This window comes from Leptonychotes weddellii, chromosome 3 (genome assembly GCF_054177405.1).
Source record: "Leptonychotes weddellii isolate Sample4059 chromosome 3, ASM5417740v2, whole genome shotgun sequence".
NCBI lineage: Eukaryota > Metazoa > Chordata > Mammalia > Carnivora > Phocidae > Leptonychotes > Leptonychotes weddellii.
This window is the reverse complement of record NC_138371.1, coordinates 43,048,459-43,075,646: the sequence shown is the minus strand read 5'-3', so window position 1 is coordinate 43,075,646 and position 27,188 is coordinate 43,048,459. Positions and strand designations below refer to the sequence as shown.

The following is a 27,188-nucleotide window of genomic DNA, read 5'->3' as shown; positions in this document are numbered from 1 at the left end:
AATGAGGGCGCCTGGGTGGCTCAGTCGGTTAGGCGACTGCCTTCGGCTCAGGTCATGATCCTGGAGTCCCTGGATCGAGTTCCGCATCGGGCTCCCTGCTTGGCGGGGAGTCTGCTTCTCCCTCTGACCCTCCCCCCTCTCATGTGCTCTCATTCTCTCTCTTTCAAATAAATAAATAAAATCTTTAAAAAAAAAAAAAAAAAAGAGTACAAAGAGAGTACATATCTGTTCCTTAATATATCCTCTTTTGGCTTCCTTCCTTCTTCTCTGTGCTCTTCCACTGCCTCAGTGATGGGTACTTCCTTCCAAATTGTTCTCTCAGGGGTCAGTTCTTGAAGAAGCCAACCTAAGACACCTGCCAAGATTTCTCAGATGCGCACAAACATTGACAAGAATGATACCAGTATACTGTATCATAGAGGAAGCGCGTGTTGCTTTTTTGGAGAGTTTTTATGACGAGACTCATTAGGTTCAGTGAGAAGGGGACATAATATACTCTCCCTTCCAGCATTCCTCTACCACCTGCTTTTGAGATTATTCATTTAATGTTTCATTATCTTGAGAATGCTGCTACCATTTTAAAAGTTCCAGAGCAGTGCTGTCAAATGGGACTGTCCTGCTCTGTCCAGTGTGGTAGCTACTGGCCACATGTGCCCGTTGAGCTCCTGAAGTATGACTAGTGCACTGAGGAACTAAAGCACTAATGCCCTTTGAATTTAAGTTGCCACATGTTGCTGGTGGCTTAGTTCTAGAGCTCTGTGAGTACGAAAGTGTTTTTTCAAGTTGCCTCCTTTTCATTGTCTTTAATCCTTTTCCCTCTACCATTCTCTTCTTTGAGTTGGCCTTATCCCAGGTGGTGGTGGTGGGGTTGGTTGATCTCATCAGCTTCAGCTGCATTTAGTATGTGAAGCCACTGACTGCAAAGAACTGGGGGCCGGGGGTGGAGTTAAAAGCAGTCACCTCAGAAAGCCAGGAGGCTTTACCAAATAGTTCGATACAAGAAATTACAATTACTAACAGATACTTGATAATTTCTTTGGGCTTACCTTGGACTTTTACTAGTGTCACTAGTCTATAAAATATGTATGGCATTATTTTGCTCATCTTATGATTAGTGTTTCAGGAAGCTTACAAAGATGTTTAATTGAAGTTTTTCATTAAGTCAATAGTTGCTCTGTCTGATAACTGAAGATATACACCAGGTATAGTAGAAGTGATAATGAGAATTCCTTTCCACGGACTCAAAGGCCTTCTGCTATTTCTACCTCTCTGCCCTTCAGCCTTCTTTCATCCTTGCACATACCAAGATCACTTCTGATTTGGGGGCTTTTCACTTTCTGAGGTCTTTGCATGGATGGCCCCTTAATCATTTGGCCACAGCTCACACATCCCCTCCTCAGAGAGGCAGCTTTTATGACCCTGCAATTACATTGCCTTTCCAGAATTTCCTCAAAGCCCTGGTAAGGTGCCTTCTACCACACACTGACATTTGAATGGGGGGAAAACTGACAATGGGCAAAGAAATGGAAAAAAGCATTTTTGATAATATGAGGATTGTGAAAAAAATATTGCAAGCCAGTGTAAGACATCATGTACCCACTGCATCTCTGGAACCAAGATGAGTATGTGGTGCCAGTAGGGACTCGTTATAAATATTTGCTGAATCAATGAACAAAACTCTAGCTTTTAAGCTGAAGATTCAAGTTTATCCATGAAGAGCAAATAATATGTAATAAATATACCTTAGTCAACTCTTTCTAATGTATTAGTAAATTTAACTGGGAAATCTAAAATTACCAAATTATTTATAGAAAATTTATATTAAATTGTAACATCTTTAACCATATTACTTTATTCATTATAAATATTCTGGTTATATTATTACTTTGACATTGCTAATATTTAAAAACAAAACAAATGCATTTTCTACTCTTTTCCTGTCAGTGATAGAGAAATATAGGTAGATCCTGATATTTAAGAAGGCGTGTTATAAATTATATGTATAATCATACTTTAAAGCCTTAGGCAAAACACTATAACCAACTCTATTAATCTCACTTTCCCTACTTTTCAAGCTTTGAAATCTAGTATTTTAATACTTATATTTAGCCTAAGTTTATATTCTTTCAATTATGCTATTAATCAAATGTACATCAAAGCTTATTACCTTTATCAGCTAACAATATTGCTGATTTTGTTTCATGTTTGTCAAACCTATCAAATTTGCATTTTGAGTCAGAACGTTTTTGACACAAGGTAACTTTAAGGAGTATAACTGAGTCTGTTGGTCCTCGTACTTGAAACAGGTGCTCTTGGAAGCAGGAGAGACCAAGTTTTAGACCCATATCTGTATTGATGATGTGATATGGTAGAACCTTTATTTGGGTAGGATACTAGTGAGATGTATTTTTGTTGTTGTTTTGTAGGTTTTTAAAACACTGAATTAGATTCCAGTGACCTTAAATCACATGACTCCAAAAGAATTAGATCTCTAGGCTCATATTGATTTGTCAAGTTATATAGGTATCACCTGTATTTATGATATATTTTAAAATTCTTTAATGAGGATCCAGTATCTATTTGATATTAAAATGGATAACCCTAGGTGGATAAAGGACTTAAATATTTTAGGCCCATATTACTTTTATTAGTATGTAACGACAACCTGTATTTTGCATATGATTTTTAATAAACTGTCTTCCTTTTTAGGTTTTGAAAGTCTTGAATTGACTCCTCTTGCTGCAATATGTGTGAAAATATATTCTGGAGGAAAAGAATTAAAGGTGGATGGCTCTATTCAAGTTTCTCTCCCCCTTCTACATACAAATGATATAAGTGCAGGGGATCACATACCTGCCTGGACATTTGATATGAACATAGGTATGTGAACTAGGTGAAAATATTTTGGATATTGCCCTTTTTGAATTTTTGAATGTTTGCTCTTAGAAATATGTTTCTATATTACTATTAAAATTTTTTCAGCTTTATTGATGTATATTGGCACTAGATGTTATTCTTTTAAGCACTTTAAAATGACTAAAATTGGCCCACTTTGATTAGTATAATACAACTATGGGGAAAATGATGTCAATATACTACATTAAAAAAATGGCATTATTTACTCACATTCCCATGCCTTTTTTTTTTAAAGCTCTATGCCCAACATGAGGCTTAAACTCACAATCCCAAGATCAAGAGTCATGTGCTTGGCCCCCTGAGTGACTCAGTTAAGCGTCGAGTCCCCACATGGATATGAGGCAGGGAGTCTTCTTCTCCCTCTGCCCCCCGCCCCGCTCATGTTCGCTCTCCCCGCTCCAGAAGAAAGAGTCGTGTGCTCTACTGACTGAGCCTCCCCCAAGATCTTGAATAGAAAAGTAGAAATACATTTTAAAAAATTATTTCTACTCTTACAGGCTTTTGTTTTGATAGACAATATGAAATTGTATCTAAAAGTTTGGTTAAGGCAATTGAGAAATGTATGTTAATTTCATGAAAATAAGTAACATTGTATTATTAAGATACAGAGTGATTATTTTAAAAAAAAAAAATCCCAAAACAAGAAACTCAGATACCAATTTTGGTCCCTGAGTTTAGCCTCCTAAATAGACGCACGTTTCCCTCCTCTGCTTCCCTTGGTTTTGTTCTTGTGTTTCTGTATAAATAAGATGGGAGCCTTTAAGTTGCCAAAACAAAACAAAAAAAGGGATATGATCCATAATTGTTTTGGATGAGTCAGGATACAGAGCCTAGACAGTTTCACAGGACTTGATTCTCTCATCTGTTCCCTCTGTGCTAATACCTTTCTGGGATAGGATTTACCTTCAGAGTGGCAAGAAGGGTGTAGGTGCTCAGACCTTATACCTAGCCAGGTTAAAGTCTAATGGAAAGAAAGATTCTTTCCCTAGTAGCAATTGCACAAGCTCTTGGGTTAATTGCAATTATAGAATGGAGTTTTCGTGCCCATCTCAGAACCAATGTTTGTGATTTACAAACAGAATGTACAGATTTATTTTTTTTATTTTATTATTTTTTTTAAGGCTTAAGGTTCTGTGTTGGAGCCCCAAACTAATCATGTGGATTGAAAACAGGGAGCCATCAATCTTCAAAGAGATGGAATGAGACTTCACTGTAATTAGAAGGGTAGTTAGGGGAAAAAAAAAAAAATCCAAACAAATGTTTACCATAAAAAGTAAATAAATAATATATACATGCTTTTAAGAAAGAATGGAAACTATATAAGTAAAAAAGATAGTTGTAAGGGAAAAAAGTCCCCTCTCAGTGTGATTCTACACTCAGTACTTCACTTCAGGTCACCAAATACAGCGGGGAGAGGGGGATTGTTTTTCTCACACCAAGCAGTTCTCCACCAGCGGGTGTCCTAAAATTCTATTCAATTTAGACACTGTCTGCCTGGAATTAGCATCAGATCCCACAGGTTAAGGACTCAGTCCCACAAGACTACCCCCTAGCCCCCACCTCAGAGGCCAAGTGCAAGTCCAGTTTGTCATCTGTGCTACTGACCAACTAGCTACAAATTGGAGGTTCCCATGACTGGTATTTGCTAGAACAGCTCACAGGAAAACAGCTTACTTACTAGATCATCAGTTTATTATGAAAGGATATCCTCTCCTCTGGGTGCATCACCCTCCCACCACCTCCATGTGTTTACCAGCTCTGCCTTCTGAACCCTGTAGTTCAGGGGTTTTTATGGAGACTTCATTATGTAGGCCTGATTCATTGCCATTGACCATTGGTGACTGACCTTAATCTTCAGCCCATCTGCCCTCTCCAGAGGGGTGTGTAGGGTGGAGCTGAAAGTTCCAACCCTGTAATCACATGGTGGGTTTTACCTGGCAACCAGCACCCCCTGGGACTTTCCAAAAATCACCTTGTTAACATAAAATCAGGTGTGGTTGAAAGTGGCTTGTTATGAACAACAAGAAGCACTCTTTTCACCTTTTATCACATAGGAAACTCCAAAGATTTTAGAAGCTCTGTGCCAGGACTGGGGACTAAGACCAAATATAGTATGTTGTAATCACTGGAGTAAAAGCTCTAAGCCCTGGAGTCTAGTCCATTTACCAGCTGTGGGATTTTAAACCACTTATTTGGGCCTGAATTTCCTAACTTGTTGAATAAAAGAGTTGTTTTAAAACATTTCAAAGAATAGCTGTGTTGAGTTCTGATTGTTCATCCTGACAAAGGCCCTTGTCTCTAACATACCTTCCAGTAACAAAATATTTGAATTCATATATCAGATATGTAATGCTTAATGTGACTATTTAAAAGCAGTAAGCTGATCCATTTCCATCAAGTTTGTCTGCCTTATTAAAAACACTGTTTTACATGTTGTAGATGTATCATTACAGTGAATTAACAAACCAAGTACAAATATACACTGAATTTATAAAAAAGCGTTGTTATGCTGAACTCTATAAAAGAACTGGGTTTTACTGAATTCTTTGTCTATGGATGGCATTTTATTAGATAGCATTTCATTTTACTTTTTTTTTTTTTTTTTTTTAAAGTAGGCTCCACACTGGCCCAGTACAGGGCTTGAACTCATGAGCCTGAGATCAAGACCTGAACTGAGATCAAGAGTAGGATGCTTAACTGACCCAGCCACCCAGGCACCCCAGAGCAGATAGCATTTTAAAAAATATTCTTAAAAATTTGGTTCTAAAAGAGCCATGCCAGTAGTAATAGACCCAAACAGTATTTAATAAAAAAATTAATGAGGCCATAAAATACACATTATAAGTGTTTAATCAGAATCCCAGAACAGGGGACAAATAACCGCCTATTGATAAATTTGGATTTCACTATTCACATCCTTAAGACATACCTCGATATGCACATTTAAACATTACTTAGAGAGTCATGATTTCCCTAAATATGTATACTTTCTTATTTATAATGACTTTATTTTCTTTAGTCATAACAAGCATTCAAATCATTCTATTGTATACATTATTATAATATGACTATACATATATTTTAAAGACTTTATTTCTTTATTTAGAGAGAGAACACATGTGAATGAGGGGAGAGGTAGAAGGAGAGGGAGAGAGAGAATCCCAAGTAGACTCCATGCCAAGTGCAGAGCCCAACGTGGGGCTCAATCTCACGACCCTGAGATCATATCCTGAGCCAAAACCAAGAGTCAGACGCTCAACCGACTGAGTTACCCAGGCACCCCAATATGCACTATATTATGATATAATATATATTATCCCAGGATAACATATTGCCAGGGTTTTCGTAATCTTTGAAAGAGTCCTGCAAAGTATTCTATACATGACTATCAGCAAACTCCTATCAGCATTAAAGACGTATAAACTAACTGGTATTTTTTACTTGCCTTTTTATAGGTGCTTGGGTAAATCATGGCCGGGGAACAGTCAAGGCATATAATAATCACTTAATTTGGACATATGATGCACCACATTTGGGCTACTGGATAGCAGCTCCATTTCCAGGAACTAGAGGTATTGTAAAAATGAAACAAAAGTAATTTGAAAAAAAAATCCAAATAGGCAAACTGGAATTGATACTGCTAGGTCTTGATTTTATTGTAAACATTGCCACTTACCGACTATATAATGTTGGAAAAAGCTTCTAGTCTCTTGATCTCAGCTTTATTTTAATATTTTTTCATGTGTATAAGAAAAGATTAAGCTCAATGAACTCTAAGGTCCTTTATGGCTATGATGCCTGATGAATCTGTGAAGTATAAAGTTTGTTCAAATCAAATGTTTACTTTGCAAGAATAAATTCCACCCACATCAGTTAGAGCCTTGGGTTGTGAGCCACAGGAACAGCTCTTGGATAATTACATAAAAATTACATAAAATTAGGATACAGGGAGTTCACTGGATGCCAGGAAAGGCTAAAGAACTAGATTCCAAAAGCCAGGAATCCTAGGGACCCCAGTTAGCAGGACTGTGTGACTTTGCAAGATTGCTGTTGCATATAGGGCTGACTCTGACCCTTTGCAGTCTTTTCCTCACACTGTTCCTGCATTCTAGGGATGAAGAATTTGGTTGGCCCAGACTTGGGTCATGAGCACACTCCTGGGGTTAAGGGCTGTTGAAAAATAGTGTCCCCATACTGTTTCCAAATAAGACATGCGATACCCCGAATGAAGGTTTGGCCTGACATAGGAACTGGAGGTGGACAAAAGCTAAGACTTGTCCACTAGGAACTGTCTGTTCATATTCTAGGACAAATGAGTATTTTACTTTTCCTAGATTTAACATGCTGTCAGATTATCTGTATGATTTGTAGTAAGGAAATCACACATGCATCTTGAGTCGTGTAAATCTCTCAAAATACTCAAACATTGCATGTTTTATCCATTAAATCTTCTTAAAGTCTTCTAACCTGTGGTCGTGTAGCCTGGTTGCACCACTGGCCTGCTCCGACTTTATGGGCCTTCTGGGTGCTCACTGGGATCAGCTGAGTTGCTTCTTGGCTTTCCCTGTTGCCAGCTTTGCTAAGTCAGCTTTCCAGCCTTCAGCGCCTTCTTCCTCTTTCATCTTGTTCTCCTTTTCTCCGTTAAACCTGTGGGCTGGTTGATTTAGAAAAATAAAACAAAGCAAAACTTTCAGGGTCATTTTAGTGAAGTTTTGGGGGGAGTGTGAAGGTTGAATGCGTAGGTCATTCCTACATCTTTAATCATGTGTCAGAGAATTCTTTTGGTTTATTGAGGGTCTGGGCTCCCAGTTGAGGTGCTAGTCGGGAACAGTCCCATGCATACCCCGATCCAGGATGTGGGTGACATTTTACATACATATACATACATTTCTCTACAGCATTCAATCACCTAACTTTGTTATGGCTGTCTATTAATAATTTGAAGGCTCTGTTCTTTCTGAAAATGTCTTTTTTAATAGTTTAATTTTTTTCATTTTATATTGACAACCTTTGAATTTTAAACCATGCAAGGTAACAAGACCTTTTTTTTTCCCCCAATGAAACCCAAATTTAGGATTCCAATAGAAGAAATATGAGCCATTAACCATTATGATCAAGGGGGATGTTCTCCCTGTTTTTGTTTGAACTTAGTGCTTATGAGATTATTTATTCAGAAACCAGAGGGTGGTTACTTTTGTTCTTCGTGATGCAAAATATCCTGCAGTCTTGCCAGCTGTCTGGCCTTATTTAATTCTAGATTTGCAACTATAATGAAATATTGATGAAAAAGAACAATTAATATTTAATACCTCAACTCAACTAAATGCAAGTTATTTCATTTCTAATAAACATAACCTAAAGAACACTTGAGTTTTATAGAGAAATGTACTTTACACAAAAAATATACCTGAAATCAATTTATATAAGATGACTATGAATTATAAAAGTCAAATAATTTTCTAGAGTAGGTGGAAATTTTGTTTTAGCTTATATGTCGGAAAAGATTTTGTATGAATCAGAGTACTAAAATAGAAGTTTGGGATTCCCATTTAGTTTGAATTAGATAGCTTCTACTGATGCTTTTGAAAAATCCACCCACAAGTATATCACAGTCAAAGGAACACTATACTAGAAATACAGATAGCTTGATTATAGCTCTGGCTTTGCCAGTAAATATCTGGCTGACCTTGAAATAGGTACTTACCCATTTTAGTATTAGTTTTCTTATTTCTAAATTGTAGGAGTTGGATATGATGATCCCTAATGTCCCCACCCCCCCAAAGTGTAGATTTTGAGTAAAATCACATTTTGTAAAATCAAAGTTGGTCCTCTGATGGACTAGTGTCTGGTGTGTTGGAGCTACTTTACTTAAAATTTGGTTAATAACATACTAAATCTGTTTTTTAAATAAGTCTTAAATAGAATTCTAGAATTCCTCGGAAAATAAGTACAAGAAATTAAAATCAAGTTGTTTTTCATAGATTTCTATAGTAGAGTTTAAAAATCAAGTACTTAGGACTGTTTTTAAATATGCATTTTCAAATATATTTAAGTGAAAATATCCTTTTCTGCCTTTGTCTTTTTAGACACACACACACACACACACACACACACGCATACTTTTTGCTGTTGTCCTACATATAAAATTTTGGGGAAACCCAACAGTATCAGCCTCTTATTTCCAAAAGTGGTTCTATTGCAGAAACATATATTCATATATCCTTAGAAGTTGAATTTCATCCAGTTATTATCAAACTTTACTCCATTGCAGCTCTGGATCCTGAATAAGAATCTGCAGATAGAATTGTTACTCTTATTTCTTTTCTGTTTGAAGAAATTTCATATTGTGCAATGCTATACTTGGTTGTCTCTTATTACCTACCATATATATGGGAAAGTGTGGCCAATACTGGAGTGCCTATTCTTTCATGACCTTGAAGTTTCATTCAACAACAATGGTGTCATACAGGTAACAACACTTTGACTGCTTCTCATGTGCTAAGCACTAAGTGTTTTAGTAAGTATTAACTTTTAATAGTAAGTAAGTATTAACTTTTAATCCTTGTAACAACCCACATAGGTGAGATCTGACAGATATGAACTGAGACACAAAGTAAGGAAACTTGCCCAAGAAATAAATGAGAATGTTACGGAGTAAACAGTGATGTTGAGGTTTGAGTACAAGTCTAGAGGCCTCTGCACTTACATGAGCTCCCAGGAACTTCTTCTAAAGGAGCAAAAGGGTCCTGTGGGGATGGGGAATGGAGGTGTCTGAAGGTTAAGGTAGCAACAGATACCGTCTTCCCTTTTGTAAATACTATTTTTATACTTCATCCTCACCATATCAGGCTTTATACGTGGAATCTCCTGAATGGAGGGGGTGGGGGTTTTCTGTTCCTCCCCAGAATGGGTGAGGGTGGAAGAAATGTATATATTTATTTATTTATTTATTTTTTAAAGATTTTATTTATTTATTTGAGAGAGAATGAGAGAGAGCATGAGAGGGAGGAGGGTCAGAGGGAGAAGCAGACTCCCCGCTGAGCAGGGAGCCCGATGCGGGACTCGATCCAGGGACTCCAGGATCATGACCCGAGCCGAAGGCAGTCGCTCAACCAACTGAGCCACCCAGGCGCCTGAGAATTAAATTTTAATAGCAAGTTTTTCTTAAAAGAGAAATAGACCAGGATTCTAATTGAGGCACACTGGCTCCAAAGTTTGTATGTATAACCACAGTACTGATTCTCCGAAACCTTTACTACTATCATTATTATTTATTTTTATCAAATTAGATGACGTGAAAGTTAAAGGATCCAAAGACCTTGTGATCCTCAGTCTTTTATTCTGGACATTCTCATGGTAGAGCTTGCCAGAAAACCAGTTGTCTCATTACTCTTATCACCTATATGAGACTCTAGTTGATAATGATCAGTAGACTCGTTACATACATTTGTGAACCAAGTGCAGTCTTAGTGATATTAAAACAGGTTACCTCAACATTGGTTGCATTTATTTTCATGCAGAATCTTCTTGGCCTACAACTGATCATCCCGGTGCATTAATCCACTTTTATTGCACTTAAGCGGATTCCAACAGCAGTGTATCTGTGTGTTCTCATACAGGAAGATAATGGATCATTTGTACTTCTGCATGGCATCTTCTTAATCTAGGGGCCGGGCTGAAAGAGTTGCAACTTGGAATCCTTCAAGTCCTCCAATTTTCCTTTCTAGAAAACCTTTCATACCTACTTACCTTGGCAAATTCTTTTTTGAATTTATCTTTAAAATTTCTTTTAAAATTGATTATAGCTAATAAGTCAACCCTCACTACCAACATTCTATCCCCAAACCTCTGGGCACAGAAATATTTTCTCCTAGTTTATTCCACCAAATATTTTGCTACCATACAACATGGGTCAGTTTTACCGCCTGCTGAAGCAAGCTTCCTCACTGTCGGGCCTGGAAGCCACTGTCATGACTGTTGGGCTTGGCTTGGTTCAGTTCAACATTTGTTCTCATTCCAGAACATAGGCTGAAGGAATGGCAGTACCATGGGATACACTGTTCATATATTAGAGGGTCTTAGCAAGAGGGCAGGGCCATATCATGCAGCCTCATTTAAGGGGCTCACATTTCATTGAGCAGAACAAGTCAACTGATGAAGCCCAAAGTGTGGGGAACATATGCTCCACCCACTGGGAAGCCTGCTGTTGAGACCGGAGCAACCAAATACAACCGTGTACGCATACTTAATCTGCCTTCCCCAGAATAGGACGTGGTTGAAAATTTGATCTAAAATAATATATTTTCTGTATATAGGTTCAGGTAGAAATGGAGACTCCAGGGACATAACTGCCTACCACACGGTGTTCCTCACTGCCATATTAGGAGGCACAGTAGTCATTGTCATTGGATTTTTTGCTGTGCTGCTTTGTTATTGCAGGTAAGAGAAATATTAATATGTACAAACACACAAAACTATCATTATAGTATCACGTCAGTGTGTTATGGGTATTACGAAGTTTATTTATAAAAATAAGTAGTTTGATTTTTACAATATGTAGATTAAAATAAAAGTGGATATACTCTAACAGTAGCATTGCATATATAATACACATGTTATGGGATAGTTTTGTTTGTTTTTTTTAATGACTCTTCTGGATCATAAGTTTTAAACACTTTGTGCCATCTCTTCTACTCTAGGGATAAGTGTGGTACTCCACAGAAAAGAGAAAGAAATATCACTAAACTCGAAGTCCTCAAGAGAGACCAGACAACTTCAACCACACACATAAATCATATCAGTTCTGTCAAAGTTGCATTAAAAGCTGAGGACAAGTCACAGTTATTTAATGCCAAAAACTCCTCATATAGCCCTCAGAAAAAGGAGCCATCAAAGGCAGAAGCAGAAGAAAGAGTTTCCATGGTAAAAACTCGGGACAATTTTAAAATCTACAATGAAGATGTTCCATTTCTGTCAGCCAATCAAAACAATTACTCAAGAAACCCAACACAGTCTTTGGAGCCCACTGCAGGGTCTAAACAACCTAAACATATTAACAACAATCTATCTTCATCTCTAGGTGATGCACAAGAGGAAAAGAGATACCTCACAGGTAATGAGGAGGTATATGGACATTCCCACATTCCTGAACAGCTTATGCATCTCTACAGCCAACCCATTGCCATTCTTCAAACGTCTGACCTTTTCTCCACTCCAGAGCAGGTACATACTGCTAAGTCAGCTACTCTGCCAAGAAAGGGACAGTTAGTCTATGGCCAATTGATGGAACCAGTAAGCAGAGAGAACTTTACACAGACATTGCCCAAAATGCCAGTGCATTCTCACGCACAGCCCCCAGCTGCCAGGGAAGAGAACATCCCACTCGAAGGGCAACAGAGCTTGCCATCGCAAACTTCAGATTGGAGCCGGTATTCAAACAGCTTACTAGAATCGGTTTCTGTGCCTGGAACACTAAATGAAGCTGTCGTAATGACTCCCTTCTCATCAGAGCTTCAAGGAATTTCAGAACAGACCCTCCTGGAGCTGTCCAAAGGAAAGCCTTCCCCCCACCCCAGAGCATGGTTTGTGTCTCTTGATGGAAAACCAGTCGCACAAGTGAGACATTCCTTTATAGACCTGAAAAAGGGCAAGAGAGCCCAGAGCAATGACACGAGTTTGGACTCTGGGGTGGACATGAATGAGCACCACTCAAGTAGAAAACTCGAGAGGGAGAAAACTTTCATCAAAAGCATGCATCCGCCTAAGATCCTTTACTTAGAAGATTTAGACCTGAGCAGTAGCGAGAGTGGGACCACTGTTTGCTCCCCTGAGGACCCGGCTTTAAGGCACATCCTAGACGGAGGGAGCGGGGCTATCATGGAACACCCTGGGGAAGAGTCTCCAGGAAGAAAAAGCACTGCTGAAGATTTTGAAGCCAATATATCCCCCACGAAAAAGAGGGGCAGACCACCACTAGCCAAAAAGGATAGCAAGACTAATATCTGGAAGAAGCGCGAGGAACGCCCACTGCTTCCCATAAATTAACGCTGAGGGTGGTTGTGTCTCCGCTGTCTCGTGTTGTTTATTCTTGCTTCTTGTAAATTGCTGTATGAACTTTTTAAGAAGTTGAGACTGAGCAAGCTCATGGTCCCTGGACATGTCTCAAGCAGAGTAAATAGTAAAATGGCAATTCACTACTGAAAGAGAAAGATACCAAGAAATGCTTTTTCTGGCCTATTCTTTTCATTTATTTTTGGGTGAGAATTTGAAGTATCCAAGAGCTCAAAATGTAAAATAGTTTCAGGATGTTTGTTAGTTATCTGAAAATGTTGCTCATTCAGCCAATTTAGCCCTCTTAAGAATAACAGTGAAATGTGTACTCCCCTAAAGTTGCTTTCAAAAATGTTGCTTCTGCTTTGATGCCTGCCCCTGCGAAACATTTAGAAATGAAACTGTATTCTTTGGGCATCATAGTCTTGTGAAATATTACTGTTATGTTCTCCTCTGCCTATAGGTGAAAATAACAATAAATGTTCTCTATTGGTGTTACTCTAGAATTTAAAGGCCAAACAATATTTCCTTTTCTGCAATAAACGGCATGTGTACTGTATCAACCCCAAAATAAATCTTACTCATGTAAGATAGGCAAGAAACTACTTGGTTGTTAGAGAGGGAAATAGCAGCTCTTTGGTTGTTTTTGGATATAACTTCACAGAATAAATGATAAGATGTTAACTTGTTATTTAGAAATCTGAAAAATGAACGCTCTGATACTTTCATTTTTATTTTAAATTTTCTTTTTTTCCCTGCTTCTATAGTGAAATGAGCTTAGCTGTCAAGGAAAACTTTTAGCAGTCTGAAAAAAAAAAAAAAGCCTATGTCTTTAAGACTCACTGATACATGTAGGCTAAAATCAGCTTTAGGATATTTTTTCTATCCCCCCACCATTCATTCATTTTAAACTTGATTTAAAATTTAATATTTAGGTGATCATAAGAAACTTTCAGTTTATTAACAAAATATGTGAAGCTAAAAGAAATGAACATTTCATTTTTTTTTGAAATGTTGATGAGCAGGAAAATAAATTCTATTTCCCTACGACTCAAAAAAACCTTCAGAATATTAGGGTATATATCCAGATGTTTTTCTCTTGACATTCATAAAACATGTTTTAGAAAATATTTCAATTTAATGGAGAAGTAAAAGTTTTTTTAAATCACTTAGAGCATTTGCAACATTTTTTCTAGTTTTGAAAGTAATATATCCATGCTCTTTTCATATAGAAAAGAATTCAGAATGAATACATTCAACAGCTGTTTTTAATTATAATTGTCTTCAACTCTGAATTATCATTCATATGTCCTAAAAATAAAGCTCTTTGTTAATTAAAATCAGCTCATCCCATTTTTCTTAAAATTTCCATGAAGGCAAATATCTGAAGCAGCTTCCCCTTTCCCTTGGGGGAAAAGTAAAACTAAATTACTTTATTTCTCATCCTCTTCTATTCAACATGGGAGCAACATAGAGACCCAAGGCACATAAACAATTTGAAAGAAGCAAAATTAGCCATATTAGCTTTAGTCAAATTATAGATGGATAGTCAGTGAAAGACAACCGTTTTTTTTTCCCCCAAGATAGTCGACTTCAGCCAGTTTTTTCCTGTAATTACTTTAGTTTTTCCTATAACACCTAACCTGTCAGATAATACTCCTTTCTGAATTAACCCAAAGAACTTAAAAACATAGGCAAAAGTTTGCCATATTTTATCCAATCCATAGGAGGGAGAAATATTTGGGGTAATACCTAGGTTTAGTTTTTTGAGTAGGAGGTTTCTTATTGGTCTACAGAGAGATGCATTAAAAGTGGCATAAATGAAAATGACTTGGAAAAGGTTACAGAGTTAGTGCTCTGCTGAAGTGCCTTTGATATAGACTTGCTTTATTGGAAGGATAATTCGCTAACATCTTTATTGAATGTGCATTTTCTTTATGTTAGCCAAATTAAACAGATGTGCAGTTTTTGTTAATTAAAAAATATAGACCTAGTGGTTCATGTTGGAACAATGAGTTTTGCATGCAAGTAACATTTCTCTTTTGTGTTTTTTTGACTCCAGTTTATATTGATAAGTTATGTTGGAATGAAGTTAGAAACTATGTAGTAAAATGGTGCACTTCAATATTTTAAGTTTATATTTTCCCTACCTTTAAATAAAAATGTTTCATCTTTTAGCTTGGTAATGGAATACACATGTTGATATAAGGGTATATCATTCAAGTGTGCCACTTATTCATTCTTATGTAAAAGGAAATGAGATGTATCCCCAGGGGCTTTTCTAGAAATACTTTTTTTGGTTTCAGAATTTTTTTTTTATACACTGCACATTCTGTTCTCAATGGGAAAGTATAGGCAATTTACCTTTTCTAATGATCAAAAATGTGTAACTTCTCATTTGTGAGAAGTTCACAAATTTCCTGTTAAAAAGCTGAAGCCATCTACTTTTTCTTAACCCAAGTAATAATTACCCTACAATATTCGCAACTTTCTTAAATTTTTAAATTGAAAACCAACAGTTTTTTGCAAATGTAACTCTTGAGAATTTTGATCACAAATTGTTAACATTTGTGGATCCTTTGTATATACTTTGGATATATCTTAAAAGCAAAATTATCCCTCAATTAACTGATGGATTCGCTTACTAAAGCACAGCTATATGTATTTTTAAATACATATTATGATCTTGAGACTTTATAAAATCAATTTTTATGATATTTATGCAGTTGTATAGGGTTTACGCCCTTTTATAATACACAGTATACCACGAAGGTCACAAATGTTGAGGAATAAAAGCACTTCTTTGCTTTGGCAATCATTTTCAGATCACTTTCTGTGTTTGAATCCTCTGATATCAATACATACAGAGTTTTAGGAATCTGTGGGTCAAATAATGTCCCTCAAAACTTCCCAGAAAGGTGAAGCTCAAAGTTTGTATTCATTTATAGTGAATGACTCATTTACCCATGTTTTGGCATCGTAAAGAATTTGACCATGTTAGTTTCCATCTCAGACCTTAAGTTGACATATTGCTCTCTTCTAAGTATTTCTTTGTTTTGTATTTCAACAGAGGAATCTCACATTTCATTGTATTTATTGCCATTATTACTATATTTACTGCTGAAAACTGTAACAATCTGAAGATTTGTAAAATGTTAAACATAGTTCATTAAAGGTAATAAATTTAAAAAGTACTTGGTGCATTGATTTAAAAATTTACTTTTTTTAGAGAGCGGGGAGGGGCATAGGGAGAAGAGAAAATTCCAGGCAGACTCCATGCTGAGCATGGAGCCTGACTCAGGTCTCAGTCCCACAACCCTGAGATTACAACCTGAGTGGAAACCAAGAGCTGGATGCTCAACCAGCTCTGCCACCCAGGCATCTCCTTGATGTATTCTTTAATTTGGGGTAAGCTAACAAAACATTCCTCCCTAAACTGTCATTTAATCTAGTAAATATTCAATTATTACTTTTTCCTTTATTACACTCCCTGTGGCAAAATATATTTGAATACCCTTTGTTTATATAATGAACTTGATTTCTCTTTGTATTTCATGTTCTCCAAATTTCACATTTTTACTATTAAAGCTGAGTAGAGGCAAATTATTTTTCCATTCAATGAGAAGACTTAATGTGATAGAATGTAAAATAAAATTGCAGTACCCAAAATACCTAAGTGAGAAAATGATACATTATTCCCTCCCCCTCCACTTAAAAAAATTATTTGGACTTTAAACATAAGACAATATAATCACACAAGGGCTATTCACACTTAGGGTGTTAGATCTCCTTCAAGAGAACTTCTGCTCACCTAACTGAACCATACTCAAGTTCAGACAGTTTGTATTTTGGGGTTTTAGAATATCTCTAAATTTTTATTTATTTAATTTACTATTTTTTAAGTACACTCCATGCCCAGTGTGGAGCCCAACATGGGGCTTGAACTCACAACCCTGAGATCAAGACCTGAGCTGAGATCAAGAGTCAGACCCTTAACCAACTGAGCCACCTAGGTGCTCCTATTTTTTTATTTTTAAGTAATCTCTACACCCAACGTGGGGCTTGACCTTAAAACCCTGAGATCAAGAGTTGCATGCTCTACTGATTGAGCCAGCCAGGCACCCCTAGAATATCTTTTAGAATCGTTATCTTGGCTGCCATGTTTTCAGACATTTTGTATAACTTATATAAATTAATATGATAGTAGAAATACCTTTGGTTAGTTGGGAACTGGGCTCTGAATCCACTTACAAATAACAGTGCAGATTACGACCTCAGCACTATTGTTTGAGATAGACACTCCCATCTGGATCCCTGTAGAGTGTAAGCCAGGCTGTGGCTACCTTTGTTCCAGGGCCTGGTCTCCCACTGGGATAGTCTAAAGTCTTGACAGAAACAATGCAGTTTCTAGAGGACCCAACCTAAGCTCACATGGAACTGATTGTAACAGAAAATAGATTTCATAAATCACAATCAGAAACATAGCTGCCAAACAGATGATGTTCATGAGCCAGTCATCACATTCTCATCTCAGAAGGGAAATTAATATGGGAAGACTAATATGTAAGAACTATAGGAAAGGTAGTTGGATGGAGTCAGGAGATTTTTTAATGAAATTTATCAGAAGTGATTCACCTATCAGTACTTGATACTTGTGACAGCTAATTAAGGACCTTTCCCTAAACTACATGCTGTTGGGATATAGTACCAGTTAAAACTATACCACAGGGTTGCTTTATCTAGACTCCTTAAAATCACTTTTTGGACTTTTTATAGGTAGATTTCTCTATTATGGTTTACAGGGAGATTAATTCTTATCAGTAAGCTCTCTCTGAAGCAATTGTGGGGTTAATTTCTTTTGAGAACTCTATTCTATTGTCTTAGATTTGGATTGGTTTGCTCCATCAAAATAAACTCTTTCCTTGACTTTCTTACCTTTTTCCTTTATTTTGAGCCTCTTTTTTGGTGGGATCTGTGGACTTCTGCCCAACTGGATTTTTTTTTTTTTTAATAAAAACATTTTCAGAGTTTGACTAGAAAAAAATCATATTGATTATAATCAATTTATAATGTTAAATACCAAGAAGGTAATAAATCAATTGCAAATGATGGAAAAACATTTTCATTAAAATATATATGGCAAATTTCTTATGGAGAAAATAGTGATAACCATTTTCTTTCTAAACTAGATAGAGACCACATTTTAAAATTACCTGGGTTTATCAAAACTGCAGTAACACTTCTTTCCACTTTGTTAGCTACAGTAGCTAAAGACCTACCTGCTTCTGTTGGGAAAGTTTACATGTTGAGAAGTATATGATTTCTTTTTTCCCTTCAATGACAAAACCTTTCTTGACTGAATCTTACATTTCCTATACTTACTATGGTTGTAAATAATATACCACAGTCCTGCAGGGATACCCAATTTCCCACATGATTTAGCCTTTTTTTTTTTTGTCTGTACTTCAGGTTGACTAGAAGTTTCATAATTCATATGTTGACTGATTCTAATCCTTACAGACCTTATTAAAACACTAGACTAACTGCAGACAGTCTGATTCAAAACAAACCAGATAATTACATTCCCAGGAGTCTCGGGGCTTATTACACTTGAACAGCTTAGTTAAAAACCTTTCCTAAATACAATATTGAAAAGTATAATTGTGGCTATTAAGCAACATGGAGTAAATAGTGCAAAATAATTTTTATTTTACATATTTCTATATTTCAGTCTAGAAAAAATAGATTTTTGTTTCACATAGGAAGTATTTTTAAAAAGTATATTTATTCAGCTTAAATCTACCCCTAATATCCAGCTTTCTGTGATAAATACTATTTCAAAACCCTGATTTCTAACTTATATGACTTCTGAAAGATTTGTGTTCATTAGATACAGAAATGTGTAATTATTAACATGTACTTTTACAGTACATGTATTTTTTTCCATTTAGTGTTTACTACTGATTATTGGGGTAACTGGGTGTCTGGGAGAGATCAGTCTTTTTTTTTTAGATATTCTGAATTATAAGGATTGGTGAGGCATCTAGCTTTCTCATGCACTGCCCTTACATGGCTGATGGAAAACTTAAGGTAGTATAGAGGAAAAAACACAGGCTAGGCAAATATTAGTTATTGGTTTTTGACACTACATTTGATGAATTTAAATTATAAGGGGTTGCTTTTATGGCTCAGCCTTCTTAAACCAAGGTTATCTCCATTTAAGAACTCGTGATCATCACTGCAAACTAACTGGCACTTGAAGGTTACATTTTGATAACTGAGTTCTTACAGCCATTATTGTCGTGCTTTTTCATCAGGAAAAAGAGGACATGTAAAATTAGGGAGGAAGGGGATCCAAGACAGTGGTGTAGGAAGACCCTGAACTTACCTCCTCCCAGGAACACAACAAACTTAAGCTATATATAGAATAATTTTACTCTGGGGCGCCTGGGTGGCTCAGTTGGTTGAGCGACTGCCTTCGGCTCGGGTCATGATCCCACGGTCCTGGGATCGAGTCCCGCATCAGGCTCCCTGCTCAGCAGGGAGTCTGCTTCTCCCTCTGACCCTCCCCCCTCTCATGCTCTCTCTCTATCTCATTCTCTCATAAATAAATAAAATCTTAAAAAAAAAAAAAGAATAATTTTACTCTGAAAGGGAGGAACTAGAGAATTAGATGAACAATGTATTTACAATTCAATATATTCACAACAAAAGACAAGAGATGCACTGAGAAGAATAAAAAAAGCAAAGACATGACCTTTCTCTGGACCCCACTGCTGATGTGGTGACCCTACAATAGGAAAGGATCCCCAAAATATGGGATTCTCTTTTAAGGAGTGAAGGGACTATTCCCCACACTAGGCAACCCAACCGTTTGAGCTGGCACTGGAAAGATGAGCCCCCAAAATATCTGGTATTGAAAATCTGGGCAATAAAAATCAGGAGAATCTTAGACCTATAGGGTACAGAAATCCCACTCTTTTAGAGCTTGTGCACAAACTCATTTGCCCTGAGATCCAGCACAAAAGCACAGATTGAAAAGTGTCTAAGCCATAAGCGAGGGAGACCCACTTACTAATTTTAAAGCAGCTACTGGCAAGACAGGAATCTTCAGGGACTTTATCCAGGGATGGAAGTTCTGGCAGACAACATTTTTATAATGTCATTCTCACATGCTGGTGACAGAGCCAAAGGGCACCATTTTTGGTGCCTTCCCTCTAACCTGCTAGCACCAGAGAGCATGTGCCATAACTGAGCTGGGTGAGCATCCTGAGCCCCACCCATACAAGATAACACCCAAACCACAATAGGGCCAAGTGAGTGTCCTGAGCCCCATGCTCCTTGCTCAGCAGTGGAGAGGCAAACAGCCTGGGTGAGAGTCCTGAGCCCTGCAAAACCCTCACAGATACCAAGCTACAACTGGCCAGGGGAGCACCCTGAACCCCGGCCATCCTGCACAGAAGTGGGATGGGTGAGTGCCCTGGGCCCCACGTCCCTGCACAGCAACTGCAAGCCTATCATAGCTCGTAGGAAATACAGCCCATACAAGGGATGCCCATACAGTGTCTGGCTCTGGTGACCAAGGGTGATTGTACTTCTGGCGCACATGGTATAGCTCCTATACAAGACCACTCATTAAAGGCTAAAACTTGTATGGAACCAGAAAAGACCTCGAATAGCCAAAGGAATTTTGAAAAAGAAAACCAAAGCTAGTGGCATCACAATTCCAGACTTCAAGCTCTATTACAAAGCTGTAGTCATCAAGACAATATGGTACTGGCACAAAAACAGACACATAGATCAATGGAACAGAATAGAGAACCCAGAAATGGACCCTCAACCCTATCGTCAACTAATCTTCAATAAAGCAGGAAAGAATCTCCAATGGAAAAAAGACAGTCTCTTCAACAAATGGTGTTGGGAAAATTGGACAGCCACATGCAGAAGAATGAAACTGGACCATTTCTTTACACCATACACAAAAATAGACTCCAAATGGATGAAAGACCTAAATGTGAGACAGCAATCCATCAAAATCCTAGAGGAGAATATAGGCAGCAACCTCTGTGACTTCAACCACAGCAACTTCTTGCTAGATATGTCTCCAAAGACAAGAGAAACAAAGGCAAAAATGAACTACTCGGACTTCATCAAGATAAAAAGCTTTTGCTCAGCAAAGGAAAATGGTTGACAAAACCAAAAGACAACCAACAGAATGGGAGAAGATATTTGCAAATGTCTTATCACATAAAGGGTTAGTATCCAAAATCTATAAAGAACTTACCAAACTCAACACCCAAAGAACACATAATCCAATCAAGAAATGGGCAGAAGACATGAACAGACATTTCTGCAAAGACATCCAAATGGCCAACAGACACATGAAACAGTACTCAACATCACTCGGCATCAGGGAAACACAAATCAAAACCACAATGAGACACCACCTCACACCAGTCAGAATGGCTAAAATTAACAAGTCAGGAAATGACAGATGTTGGCGAGGATGCAGAGAAAGGGGAACCCTCCTCCACTCTTGGTGGGAATGCAAGCTGGTGCAGCCACTCTGGAAAACAGTATGGAGGTGTCTCAAAAAGTTGAAAATAAAGTTACACTATGACCCAGCAATTGCACAACTAGGTATCTACCCCAAAGATTCAAATGTAGTGATCCGAAGGGGAACCTGCACCCCAAAGTTTATAGCAGCAATGTCCACAATAGCCAAACTATGGGAAGAGCCTAGATGTCCATCGACAGATGAATGGATAAAGAAGATGTGGTACACACACACACATGCAATGGACTATTATGCAGCCATCAAAATAATGAAATCTTGCCATTTGCAATGACATGGATGGAACTACAGGGTATTATGCTAAGTGAAATAAGTCAGATAAAGACAATTATCATATGATCTCACTGATATGCAGAATTTAAGAAACAAGGCAGAGGATCATAGGGGTAGAGAGGAAAAAATGAAACAAGATGAAACCATAAGAGACTCTTAATCCTAGGAAAGAAACTGAGTGTTGCTGGAGGGGCGGCAGAGGGGGATGAGATGGCTGGATTATGGACATTGGAGAGGGTATGTGTTGTGGTGAGCGCTGGGTGTTGTGTAAGACTGATGAATCACAGGCCTGTGCCCCTGAAACAAATAATACATTATATGTTAATTAAAAAAAATAAAAAAATAAAGGCTAAGGGAGGTAGCCATTTTGCCTAATACATATAGATGGAGAAAAAGGCAAAATGAGGAGACAGAGGAATATGTTCCAAACCAAAGAACATGACAAATCCCCAGAAAAAGACCTTAATGAATTGGAGATAAGCAACCTATGTAATAAAGAATTCAAAGTAATGGTCATAAAAATGCTCACTGATCTTGGGAGAAGAATTGGCTGAACACAGCAAGAACTTCAACAAAGAGATAGAAAATATAAGAAAGCACCAAACAGGAGCCATAACTGGACTGAAAAATACACTAGAGGAGTACAACAGCAGAACAGATGAAATAGAAGCACAAATCAACAAGCTGGAAGGCAAAGCAATGGAAAACATCCAGACAGAACAGCAAAATGAAAAAAAGAATTAAAAGAAGTGAGGATACATTAAGAGACCTCTGGGACTACATCAAGCAGAAATAACCTTCATATTAGAGATGTCCCAGAAGGGAGAGAGAAAAAGGGCCAGAAAAATTATTTGAAGAAATAATGCCTGAAAACTTCTCTAATCTGGGGAAGGAGACAGACATCCAGGTCCAGGAAGCCCAGAGAGTTCCAAACATGATGGACCCAAAGAGAAACACAATGAAACATTATAGTTAAAATGGTAAAAGTTAAGGATAAAAGGATAAAGAAAACCTTAAAGGCAATAAGAGATAAGCAACCCACGGCTAAGAAAATTTTCATAAGCATATCCAGGTAGGTCTCCACAGACTACTTACAGGCCAGAAGGGAGGAAGGACATATTCAAAGTGCTGACAGGGCACAACTGCCAACCAGGAAGTCCCTCCCCAGGCAAGGATGTCATTCAGAATCCAAGGAGAGATTCAGAGTTTTCCAGACAAGCAAAAGCCAAAGAAGGTCTTCACCACGAAACCAACTTTGCAAGATATGTTAAAGGAACTTCTCTAAGCTAAAAAGAAAAGGTGCTAATTAATAATAAGAAAATATAGGAGAGTAAAAGTCTCATCGGACGAGGTAAATAAATAAAGGTAGTAGCTCAACCACTTATAAAGCAAGTATGAAGGGTAAAAGAAAAAAGTAGTAAAATTAGTTTAAAAAATATAATAGTTCAGAATACATGAGATACATAAAAATATATAAGACGTGGTTCCACTCCAAGATGGTGATGTAGGAAGACCCTTAACTTATCTCCTCCATGGACACACCAAATTATACACTTATTTATAGAGCAATTCCTCCTGAAGAAGAACTAGGGCTGACTGAACAGCTTCTGTACAACAAAAGATAGACCACACAGAGATAGAGAATGGCAAGATAGACAAAGACACAGTAAGGAAGAGAACCAACTTCTTGCTGTGAACTGCAGTGGGGAGAAATAGTACTGCAGGACCATGAGCAGATTTGTTTGCTCCTGGACACAGGGGGAAAAAAAAGCTGTGGCTTAAAAGGGCAACTGGAATATAAAGGAACAAGCTCTAAAACCCTGCCAAACAGTGGGGTTGCTGTTGGAACTCTCCAGGTCCAAGGGGCTGGTGAGCCACGGTTTACATTCCCCCTCCATCTTGATAGCACAGATGAGAGTCATAGCTGGCCTGCTGCATCAGTGAGCCCTGGGCCCCAGCCCTTTCCAACCCTGGATGCCCTGGGCTACAGGGAAAAAAAAAAAAGCCATGGTTTAAAAGAACAACTTGAATATAAAGGAACTAACCCTAGAACCCTCTCAAATGGCAAGGGAACTGCTGGAACTCTTTCCAGGTTGGAGGAGCTGGCAAATACCACAGTTTACATTCCTTCTCCTCCTTGATATCATGGACAGGAGCAGGGTCCAGGTGCTCTGGCTGGTCTACTGCCTCAGTGAGGTCCAGGCCCCTGGCCCACACCAGCTCTAGCCATCCCACCAAGGTAACTTCAGCATGGCACACAGCAGGACACCCCTGGTCAGTGCTCACTACAGCTCCAGCCATCTTGCCAAGGTGACACAGGGGCAAAGCACCCTGGAACACTCCAGGACCACCCCACTTTGGCTCCTAGGGCACTCCCAGTGCAGAGTGCTTCAAGACCTCCTAGCTCATGCCTGCTTCAGATCCAGCTACCCTGCCAGGGTGCTTCTTGCAGGGATCACCCCAGAAAACACAGCTGGGACCCTCCTCTGTTCCAACTGTCCCACCAGGGCATTCCCTGCATGGACCACTTTGGGATACCCTGGCTTGCACTCCACCTTGGCTCTAGCTGCTGTGCCAAGGTACCCCCGGCACAGAGCACTCTGGGATACTCTGACTTGCCCTACCCACTTCAGCTACAGCTGTCTTGCCCAAGTGCCCCCTGCATAGGGCACCCAAGGACCCCTGGCTGGTGCCTCACCTAGGCTCCAGCTATCCTGCCAGAGCAACCCCTGCACAGAGCACTCTGTGACCGCCCCCTCCCTGGCTTGCACCCTAGCTTGGTTCCAGCCTCTCTCCCAGGATACCTGTGTGGAGCACCCCAGGACCTTCTGGCTTGTACCCAATTCAGCTTTAGGTCCTGACAGGGCATTCTCTATGTGAAGAGACCCAGGACCACCTGAGACATGTCCACTTCAGCTCCAGCCATCCCACCAGGGCAGCCCCAGCATGAAGTGCTTTGGGACCCCCAGTCCACAACAGCCGCAGTTCCAGCCAGCCAGCCAAAGTCACCAGGCACACATAATAGGCACAGAGGATGACCTTCCAGAAAACCATTCCTTCAGGTTTAGGCGAAATAGCTGTTTTACTTAATTTATAGAAACAACACAGAGAGTAAAGCAAAATGAGACAGGAATATGCTACAAATGAAAGAATAAGATAAAAGGTCAGAAAAGTAACTAAGTGAAATGGAGATAAGAAATATGCCTGATAAATAGTTTAAAGTAATGATCATAACTATGCTCACTGGACTGGAGAGACGATTGGAAGAATTCAGTGAGAACTTCAACAAAGAGAGAGAAAATATAAAAAACAAAGCAATCAGAGTTGAATAACACAACTGAAAAAAAAAAACCACTAGAGGGAATCAGCAATAGATTAGCAGATGCAGGAAAATAGATCAGCTATCTGAAAGACAGGATAATAGAAAGCACTCAAGATGAATATCAAAGGGTTAAGGGATCTCTTGGACAACATTAAACAAACAAACATTCACATAATATGAAAAAGAGAGAAAGAAGCAGAAACCTTATTTGAAAAAATAATTGAAAACTTCTCTAACATGGGGAAGGAAACAGAAATCCAGGTTCAGGAAGCAAACAGAGTTCCAAACAAGATGAATCCAAGGAAGCCCACACCATGACACATAATTAAAAAGTCAAAGATTAAAGATAAAGAGAATTTTAAAAGAAGCAAGAAAGAAGCAAAATTTTATGTATTAGGGAAACCCCATGAAGCTATCACCTGATTTTTCTGCAGAAACTTTACAGGCCAGAAGGGAGTAGCATGATACATTCAAAGTGCTAAAAGAAAAAAAACCTACAACCAAGAATACTCTACCTAGCAAGAATGTCATTCAAAACGGAAGGAGAGATAATTTCCCAAACAAAATTTAAAGGAGGTCATCACCACTAAACAGGTCTTATATAAGAAATGTTGAAAGGACTTCCTTAAGTAGAAAAGAAAAAAACATAATTAGAAGAAAATTATGAATAAAATTATGTAAAATATGACAACATATACATAAAACATGGAGAAGGGAGTAAAAAAGTTTAAGAATTTGCTCAAATGGGGGCGCCTGGGTGGCCCAGTCAGTTAAGTGGCCAACTCTTGGTTTCGGCTCAGGTCATGATCTCAGGGTTTTGAGAGCAAGGCCCACGTCGAACTCCTGCTTAGTGAGGAGCCTGCTTGAGATTCTCTCCCTCTCCCATTGCCTCTCCCCTTGCTTGTGTGTGCTTTCTCTCTCTCTAAAATAAGTAAATAAATCTTAAAAAAAAAAAAAAGAATGTGCTCAAATATAAGTAGTCATAATATAAACTTAATATAGACCATCACATACTTAGGATGCTATATAAGAACCTCATGGTAACCACAAACCCCAAACCTATAAGTACACAAAAAGTAAAGAGAAAGAAAGCCAAACATAACACTACAGAAAATCATAGATTACAAGGAAAGGGAGCAAGAGAAGAAAGGAACAGAGAAGAACTACAAAAATAACCAGAAAACAAATTTTAAAAATGGCAATAAGTATATATCTATCAGTAATCAGTAAGTGATCTAAGCACCCCAATCAAAAGACATAGGGTAGTGAATGAATAAATAAACAAGACCCACCCATCTATATGCTGCTTACAAGAAATTCACTTCAGACTCACAGACTGAAAGTAAAAGGATGGAAAAAGATATTCCATGGAAATGGAAGCGGAAAAAAAAAAAAAGAAAAAAGCTAGGTAGCAATACTTTTATCAGACAAAATAAGACTTTAAAGCAAAGACTGTAATAAGAGAAAAGAAGGGCAATGCATAATGATAAAGGAATCAATTCAACAAGAGGATATAATCATAAATATCTATGCACCCAAAATGGAGCACCTACACACATAAAGCAAATATTAACAGACATAAAGGGATAAATTGACAGTTATACAATAATAGGGGACTTTAACAACCTGTTTACATCAATGGATATCATCCAGGCAGAAAATCAATAAGAAAACAAGGTCTTTGAACACCCATTAGACTAGATGGACTTAACATATATACAGAACTCTCCATTCAAAAACAACAGAATATACATTCCTTTCAAGTGCACATGAAACATTCTCCAGCACAGATCACGTTAGGCTACAAAAACAATTCTCAATAAATTTAAGAAAACTGAAATTATATCACGCATCTTTTCCAACTGCAACATTATGAAATTAGAAATCATTCATAAGAAAAAAGACTGGTAAGGGGAACCCTCCTACACTGTTGGTGGGAATGCAAGCTGGTGCAGCCACTCTGGAAAACTGTATGGAGGTTCCTCAAAAAGTTGAAAATAGAGCTACCATATGATCCAGCAATTGCACTACTGGGTATTTACCCCAAAGATA

General features: G+C 38.1%; 1 protein-coding gene across 1 annotated transcript in view; it reads left to right on the top strand.

Moving 5' to 3' along the window:
• FAM171B (family with sequence similarity 171 member B) overlaps positions 1-16,157 on the top strand; it is a 63,488-nt gene extending 47,331 nt beyond the window's left edge. The window contains exons 5-8 of the mRNA XM_006726946.2: positions 2,710-2,880; positions 6,372-6,488; positions 11,232-11,355; positions 11,616-16,157. Of these exons, the coding sequence (XP_006727009.1) occupies positions 2,710-2,880; positions 6,372-6,488; positions 11,232-11,355; positions 11,616-12,960 (1,757 nt within the window). The 3' untranslated portion in view covers positions 12,961-16,157. The remainder of the gene's footprint in view (positions 1-2,709; positions 2,881-6,371; positions 6,489-11,231; positions 11,356-11,615) is intronic.
• Positions 16,158-27,188: the final 11,031 nt, after the last annotated feature.